Source organism: Gavialis gangeticus, unplaced genomic scaffold (assembly GCF_001723915.1).
Source record: "Gavialis gangeticus isolate Ggan-Ray unplaced genomic scaffold, GavGan_comp1, whole genome shotgun sequence".
Classification (NCBI taxonomy): domain Eukaryota; kingdom Metazoa; phylum Chordata; order Crocodylia; family Gavialidae; genus Gavialis; species Gavialis gangeticus.
The window spans coordinates 22,562,272-22,571,077 of NW_017729000.1; the positions used below are offsets into that span (position 1 = coordinate 22,562,272).

The 8,806-nt window shown below is 42.8% G+C and overlaps 1 protein-coding gene across 2 annotated transcripts in view; it reads right to left on the reverse strand.

The window, feature by feature from the left end:
• The window catches only part of ERGIC1 (endoplasmic reticulum-golgi intermediate compartment 1), a 100,639-nt gene that overhangs the window by 6,717 nt on the left and 85,116 nt on the right, over positions 1-8,806 (reverse strand). For both annotated transcript variants that reach the window (XM_019506410.1, XM_019506409.1), the window contains 2 exons: positions 8,293-8,393; positions 5,447-5,569 (listed from right to left, as the gene is read on the reverse strand). In XM_019506410.1, coding sequence (XP_019361955.1) covers positions 5,447-5,569; positions 8,293-8,393 — 224 coding nt within the window. The remainder of the gene's footprint in view (positions 1-5,446; positions 5,570-8,292; positions 8,394-8,806) is intronic.

Sequence of the window (8,806 nt, forward strand, 5' to 3'; positions counted from 1 at the left end):
AAAAAAAAAAAAAAAACACTTTTAGAGTTTGCATCAAATGGTAGGAAAATCTGACTTCAGTGTAGCAGTGAGGGAGGGAAAAAAGCAAAGAAAAATATATATTCATCTGTACAGCTCTGTACTGCTGAGTGTTTATGACTCACACACACCTGGCATTCGCCTGGACTCTGCTTCCCAGCACGCACACACTATTCAAATTTGCTGTGAACACGCACACAGGGTCTGTCTCTGGGTCAATACAGAAGCTGCCCTGTGACATTTACTTATCACTCCATCACTGGGATTCTGGTATATACATAGAGCCTTGTTCTAGAGCAAGGTGCGCAAAATACAGCCCACAGCCTGCATCCAACCTGCTACGGAATTTTATCTGGCCTGTGGCAGGTCCCTTGGCCCCATTTGGCCCAGACTTGGGGGGCAGCCAGGGCCATGGCATGTGTGGCTGCCCCCGGGCACGTGGCAGAGTGTAAGTAGCGCAGCAACTGGACTCTGCTTCCTCACAGCCCCCATGGCAATGGCTCAATGTGCCTGGTGGCCACTGCCTGCGTCTCCACCACTACCAGACCCAACTCTGATGCCTGGGCGCCCCAGTTGGGGATGCCAGATGAAGCAAATGGGCCAGGTTGCAATGGAGACCGGGCCAGGACCCCTGTAGACAACATGCACTTGGCTGAGCCGGTGGGATGGGGCCACGGGCAGGTGGGGAGCTGCATCTGGGAGCAGGACAGGCAGGTGGGGCTGGAATTACAGAGTGGTGACAGGGCATGGGGCAGAGCCACGATTTGCTCCCTGTGTGTCCCTGCCTGTGGAAGCATTGCCCATCGCAGGAATGTGCAGGGAGCAGATCATGGCTCTGCCTGAGGCCCAGGTACCACACTGTCTGCCCCATGATCCTGGCCCCACCCACCCGTCCTGCTCCTGGATACCACTCCCCACCCACCCACAGCCTGATCCCATCCACCTCACCAAGCTGGCCCAGGACCCCTGTGAGCAGGACACATCTCCATGGAGACCCCACCTACCTGCCCACTCCCTCCAACACCCCCAGTGGTGGGTATGGGGCAGACAAGCCCAGGGCCAGATAGGATCAATTACCCTCCCCTGCCCCTGAACAGTTCACTAAAACTACTTAAGTGGCCATCCAGCCCAAATAATTGCCCATCCCTGTTCTGGAGTGAGATTCAGGCACCATGTACATATTTCCACTTGTATAGCCCCATGGGATTCAATGGAGATTTATATACCGACTTAGATTAAAACTCAGGAGGTTTTTAACTAATTTAGACTTAACAATCAAAAGGGGCAGATAAACAAAGGGAAGGGAGTATGGGAGTAAATAGTTGCAGCAGCAGGAGATCACATTATGGCAAGGTACTGTACATACTAGTTTTTTAAGAGGATACGATATGGGGATAGTGATCAGAATGCAGACTGATAATAGACAATTGACAGAAAACAGTAAGCGGAAGAAAGCAAGGTTGTATGGTTAAAAAGAGAGCAACAAATGAAGGACAGATGGCAAATAGCCTCTCTCTTCCCAAAGTAAAATACTGTATTTTGGGTTTTCTCTAAGATTTTAAGACCCAGAGGAGCCTGTTACAATCCTCTAGTCATACCTGCTGCAGTACAGACTATAGAATTTCACCCAGCAATTTCTATATTCAGCTCAACAATTCTTACTTGAGCTACAGTATATCTTTAGACACCCACAGCAAGGACAGACAAGAATTATACCAAATTTAAAAACAAAATAAACTGGAGTAAACTGCCCCAAATTTAACTTTCACTTACCATAGGATAGGAGTGGATCCACAAAACACTTACAGCAGATCAGATGACGTGGTAAAATCCCCTCCCTTCTGTCTAATTTGTCAGTCTGCCATTACCTGTAGTACTGATCTACAGACTACAGAGTATGGGGAGTCCACCACACCCCTTAGTAAGCAGTCCCAATGCTGAAACTGATCCCATTGCTAACATTTGTAACTTATTACCTGTTTGAGTTTTTTCTAGCTTCAGTTTGTACCCGTCAGGTCTCATTGTCTATGTCTGAAAATCTGAAGAGATTTCTAATCTACATTGTAGACTGCCAAACCAAACCTTTGTAATATCATCTGCTCACTTTTCCTGGAATTAATCCTGGAATACATCTCTCAGAACAGCTATGTTAGGAGCTATTAAGGTCCAAAATGTTACACACACACACAGGCTTATCTATACTGGGAAATATCACTGTGTTAACCAGCATATATTAATTTGTCATGTTAAATACTCTGAAGAGAGTTTGGAACCATTACGTTTACCATTATATCAGCTACTTGTGGTTAACCCTACAAATGAGGATCAGTTGGCAGGACAGTAACCATGGCATCTCTGGCCTACTGTGACCGTTAAGTCATGCTTAATATTATACTTGATAAAATCTGACACTCAAAGCATTTTCTAAGGCAATGCCTTCTCCTTTGTATAAAAATGGCTTCTTGCAGGGCATAAAGAAGAAAAACCTCTTAATATCAAAGGGAACAAAGATGCAGTCACAAGCTAAAGTACATTGCAGTGCAGGGCACTAGGAGTTAGACTGGTAGGGAAAAAAAAGGCTATAATACACAGGAAGTGCTTGCATGCTGGTCCATCAATCTCATCTCCTTTAGAGATTTAGAGGGGAACCCCCTGCTATTAAATGGTGTCCGACATCCCTCCTTCATCCGCAAAACAAACACAGCAGGGGGAGAGCAGCACAAGACTCCTCTGCCCCTACATTGTTGTTGCACGCCTCATCACCTACCAAGACCCTCTTCTAACCTGACCCCAGCACCGTTCTACACACAGGAATAAGATGATTCTCCACAGCAGCCACCAACTTCTGCCTTTCAATGACTGTGTTCCACCACACTGTGGGTTACCACAGCCTTGAAGAATAAATATTCAGCTGCTTTTTTGGTAACAAACTTTTTTTTTTTTTTTTTTTAAATAACGTTTTCCACCCCTGCCAAAGCCTCTCACAAACCAACAGGGTCTTTTGACACCTCTCTCTCTGCAGGCACATTTAAATATGGTCCTGTTTGTGTGACAATCGCATGGGTGCAGCCTAGTAAACAAGCTGCTTAACAAAAGCAGCAGCAGGTGCTCCCTTCAAGGCACCCTTTTGTGGTTTTCAACTGAACAGCTGCTGCTTAGTGAGAACCAACGTGTTTCCAAGGCCTGGCCCACTCAATGATGGCTCCAGCTGCTACAAGCAGATAAATCTCTGGCTGGACCAGAAAGCCACAGTCTCAGTACAGCAATGACGGCAAGCCAGTCTCCAGGGTAACCACAATGCAAAAGACCAGGAAAGGTTACAGCAATGGGAATAATGACAAACAAGTGTCACTGAGATGCCTTTAGACAAGAAAACCTGGGGCCATCTTCATCCCTCAGCAGTCCAGTTCCCCCCTGACTCTTTCATAATATATCTCCCAGGCATCTTAAAAGCCAAACCGACCAGCTCATCCAGAGCAAAGGGTCAGAGGACAAGGTTCTCAGCCTAGATAAATGTGAAGGAGACATAGTGACTGCACACATGTGATATGTCTTGCTGCACGTACAAAGCAAGGATCTACGTGGAAGGTAGGGTTAGTACAAAAGGTCTGACATCCACGTTACATCAGCTGCTCAAGGGCCAGGGCTAAAGTTGCCAAGGATCTAACTATCTGGGCCTCCACAGAACAAATATTGACACAGCACAGCCACATGAACCATCTACATCAGAAAAATAACAGCCCAAGCAAAGCTAGATGTGAGGCACTCAAAGAGGTGGCTGGACAAACCAAAAGCCATCAACCAGCTGCCTAACGCAAGCATGGAGTGAATTAGTGTGTGCATGTTGGAAGCTGCTCCCATCTAGGAAGTTGCCTATTAGCAACAGGGAAACATTAGCAAATGGAAATAGCAGAGAGCAATAAGGTGAAAGGTGTTTGGAACTGAAACAAAAAAAGCCTGGGAGCATATTTGGGGAGGGAAAAGGAAAGAAAGCATTAACAGCCAAGGTCAGTAAATGTGGGCCTTTAGAACAATATTCCAAATTAGGCAGGTAGGTTAAGTAGTAAAGGGTTCAAACCAGAACATTCAGATCTGGATTTATACCCCTGTGCCTCAGCATTTAGGATCATAAAAGAGTTCAAACTCATCTCTACAGTTAAGTGAAAGGAATCTGATGTTTACTTGAAGCCCCTGAATCAAACCCTTAGGGTTTGGTCAGCAGCACTGATAAAGCATTGTTCATGTCATTCACAATTCAACCATTCAAGCCAGTTAAAAACTAAATCCCTTGTTTCTCAACCCAGCTTGAGCACCAAGAAGTTTATCAAGCAATGAAGGCCCAACATGCTACAACTTACAGTAGTATATGCACAGTGTCTGGATATGTACAGGCAGTCCCCGACTTATGGCATTTCAACTTATGGCGCTTTGCACTTGAGGCGCTTCACCATTTACTCCCATGTTATTACTTACAGCGCTGGATCCTCGCACTTACGGCACTACAGGGAAATTTATGATGAGAAAAAGAGAGCAGCAAAACAAACATCCCTGGAGCAGTTTCTCAGTCTCCCCAAAATCTTCCCAAAGAAGCCCTTCTGAATTCCATGACCCTGATGAAGGTGTTCCTTCACCTTCTGATTAAATAAAATGTTATGTGATTAGTTACTTAGTGCCCTGTTTAATTGATTTATATACAGCACACTTTAGAAAACTTTGTACTGTACAGTGTATATATCATTTATAGTTGATTAAACAGTTGATTTAAATATGGTGTTTATGGTCACTTGTATAAAAAGTTGGGCATCAGGCCCTCGGTCACAAACGTAACCCCCTATTATAACATTGTTTCTATGGGAAAATCAGATTCGACTTGCATCGTTTTGACATACAGCACCTTTTCCAGGAACGTAACCCGCCAAAAGTGTGAGGACTACCTGTACATGCTTGTAAGGCACTGAAAACACTAACAGCACTTTGCTCAACTAACAGCCTTAACTGAACTGTTTTAGCATCAGTGTGGAGGTGCGACAGCAGGACATTCTGACAACATAGGACAGGGTGGCCAGGAGGGCCGTCTCTGGAATTTGATAATACGGCTCATGTACTCCTGTCTACAGAACTGAAGACATGTGGAACTTAACATGCCCTAGTACATAATGCTCCACAATGTGTGTGGTGTAGCATATTTTATACCCCCCTCCCCCAAATCAATGTATTAAACTAAACTAAAGCTTGGGACCTCTTTTAGCAGACATTCTGCTTTTCCTCTGATTTTAATACAGACAAAATGGTTTCAAATTGTGGAGGATTGCTTTACTTCCAGCATATTTCAGTGCTTGAAAGCAGAAACTCAATTCAAAGATTGGGCTGGAAGGACAGGGCAGAGAAGGAAAAGGAGTGAAGGAACCAGAGGCCTAACACAACTCACCGATGTGATAAATCTATACAAAGGCTGTCGCCTCTCTGTATATTTCACTGTGATGGGGCTCAGATCGTACCGAAACCAGATAGCCGGGATAATACGGCCAGTGTGACTGTAGGCCACGTACTCCTAGAAAAAGAGAGAAAAAACAGAAAGTCTCAGCAACTGCACTGTAAAGATTATGTTCTCTAGCATCCTGTCGTCTCATGTGCTCCCTTTTTCATTAGCCTGGCTCTGTCTCTTGTTTCCTCAAGAGTTCTTCTTTGTTAAGATTAGACTTAAGAAGAATAAACTGCTAGTTTCTCAAGGGATGGTTTTCCTCTCAGCACAGGAGAGAAAACAAAATGAAGTAGCCCTGCTCCATTCACCCCATAGAAACCCTGTTTTTCCCCCCTTGCCTCTTGAAGTCTTTTCAATATGGAGTGGATTCAGTTTCAATGAAAAAAAAAAGAGACCAGAATAGCATCAGGGCTCTTACCAGGCTGAAAATTAGTGCCTCAGCTGTAGTGGCAGAGAGGAAGCAGAGGATCACAGAGATAATGGGAGAGAGGAGACAGACAGTCCAAACTAAAACCCTGTCCACTTTGTGCCAGGAGGTCTATGCCAGATTATTCCAATAGTTTCCTGCTTCCATGAGAGTTTAGGGCTGAGGCAATGATAATTTTTTTTAGTAGAAAAAATGCAAAGACAGCTCCTTTCCCTGCACTCCAACTTTGAAGGGAGCAGTTTTAACAGACCTGACCTCATTTTTTTTTCCCTTCCTCTCTCTGCCTCCTGGCAACACAGCCCTACTGATTCAGTCTTGGACAAGTGCCCTGATTGCAACCCTGCTCAGAGAGGTGTCAAAAGCAGCAGCTCTGGCTGTACATTTGCTAAATGACTTTTAGAACTTATGTCGCAAGACTCTTATCAGAACAGCAGTTGTGACATTAAACAGAACAAACACACTATTGTCTGGGGAAAGAAAGATATCCAAAACCTCAGGACACTGTGTTCAGGCAGGATCTGAAATCAGCGGAGAGCATCAATCATCTGAGCACTAGCTCACGAGAGTGTACACACACATCCATGGCAGTCAGGACAAACTCTAACATATTTTAATAGACAGCAGCAGCCTAGGGAGCCTCAAGAGAGACTAGAGAACAAAAAAAAAAAAAATCTTTTTTTTAATTTTGTTTTTTTAAAGTTAAATCCTTTTTTTTAATTACAAAATTAAATATTAAAATTTACCATGAAACTTACATTAAGACCCAAACTTATGATCATCCTTTTAAAAATCCTTTAGATTAAATAAATATTCAAGGAGTACATATTTGCTGTCACTGGCTAGACACCTGAAACCAGCATTTCTTGAAATGCTAAACCAGTTTTTGACAGCAGTCTTCCCTTCTACAAGCTCAGAGGGCATCTTCTTCCTTTGAGTTTATTCAGTTAATTCGAGTTCACTAATTAGCTGATTTGTACTTATACTAATAGGGGTTGTTGTTGTTGTTGGGTTGTTTGGGGTTTTTTTGGGGGGGTAAGGGGGAAACAAGGAAATGTTTTATTCTACAGATTTAGGAAACATGAGAAAAAAAATAATAGTTCTAAAATTCTGAAAGATATGGATGAGTAGAAAGAAAAGCAGTTCTATTCACTAACTACAGCCAGCATTTCTTAACTTAAGAAGAAAATGACTTAGAATGCAAAATATTTTTTGATAAACCTCCTTTCTCTCTTATGCATCCTGCATCTTTATGATAGCTTTTAATAAAGACTTTTTGAAAATGCTGTTTTTGTGCATTTAACCGAATTACATTTTTCATCCAAACACAGCTTGGCGTGTAACCTGTACCTCATTTACTAAATCACTTTTTTAAATTGTTTACCCTTTTTCCAACATGATAATGTAAAAATTAAGCATCTGAATAGGTGTATATAAAGAAATATAATTACTTAAATACACTTGTATTGAAACAGTATATACTGCTTACTAGGAAATGGAGTGGGGGAGACGTTGCTGGTTTTTTGTGTTTTTTTTTTTTTACAATAGGTTGATATTATTGCTACCAACCAATAAGAATTGACCTCCCAGGAAAATAACTGAAAAGTATAAATAGAAAACAAGATAAATATGTATTATTCAAATCAAGGTTTTCTGTTTGATATTAAAACAATTGATCTACTTTGAGGACAGAAAACACAAAAAACTACACACGTAAAATCCAAAGGGCAGCAAACAGCACTTGATGTTCCACTGGTACATCAACAGAACATTAGCAGTGCTGTGCCTGTGCTTTTCACAGCCTTAGCTGACTAGCAAAAGGCAGTGCCCACTTAAGCAAACATTAAGTTTCCTCTGCCTGTTCAAAAATTATTTACATCCAACAAAAACCCTTCAATGGAAAAAAATAGCCACCAGCCAAGACCTGTCACTTGGAATGGCACTGCCAGCTTCTGTTATAAAAATGAGTATGGCCTGGATCCCTTCAGCAAGAGTCTGAACTGCAATTCAACCTATTTCAGGCTGTAAAGATTTTTGGTAAAACATATAAGTAGCTGTGTCACTTGAGTTTGTGTACAGGTCAGCTGCATGGAAACAATCCACTAAAGAAAAAAAATAAGCACCAGGTTAAGAAAGAAAAAAAAGCAAACCTTGTGCTACCATAACAGCTGCTACTAATTATAGAAGAGGTGATGGCAAAAGTCTTCACTCTAAAGCATTTCAGTTCCTCGCTCTTCCAGCAGGGGCTACTGTGCACCTATAGAAGTACAACACGAATGGGATTTGTAACCAATGTGTCTTCTCCTGCACTCGGTGGGCTTTGTTTGCCCAACAGCAAGACTCACCTGACAAACACCCTCTTTCTTACCTTGTTTGCTACAGTGTACTGGTAGGAGTATCGCTGCTTGCCACTCATATCTTCATACACTGTGGGGACTATCTTCAATATATAATCATGAGATGCAAGAGCTGTGGATTCAAAGGGGAAAAAACAGAATGAGCCACTGTTCAAGAAGGGAAATTGCAGCCTGCTTGATAGGTTTAAAGTGTGTAAAACTTTTTAATGCAAGTAGGTTCTGAGTGAAGGCCCCTCTTCCATTTTGAACTCATCCTTTAACTAAAAGCAGTGCAAACTTGCACTTCATAGATTTCATAGACATTAGGGCTGGAAGGGACCTCAGAAGATCGAGTGCAGCCCCCTGCCCGAAGGGCAGGAAGTCAGCCGGGGTCATAGGATCCCAGCAAGGTAAGCATCCAATTTACTCTTGAAGGTGTTCAATGTAGGTGCTTGAACCACCTCCGATGGCAGGCTGTTCCAGACCTTGGGGACTCGGACAGTAAAGAAATTCTTCCTTATGTCCAGTCTGAAATGGTCTTGCAGT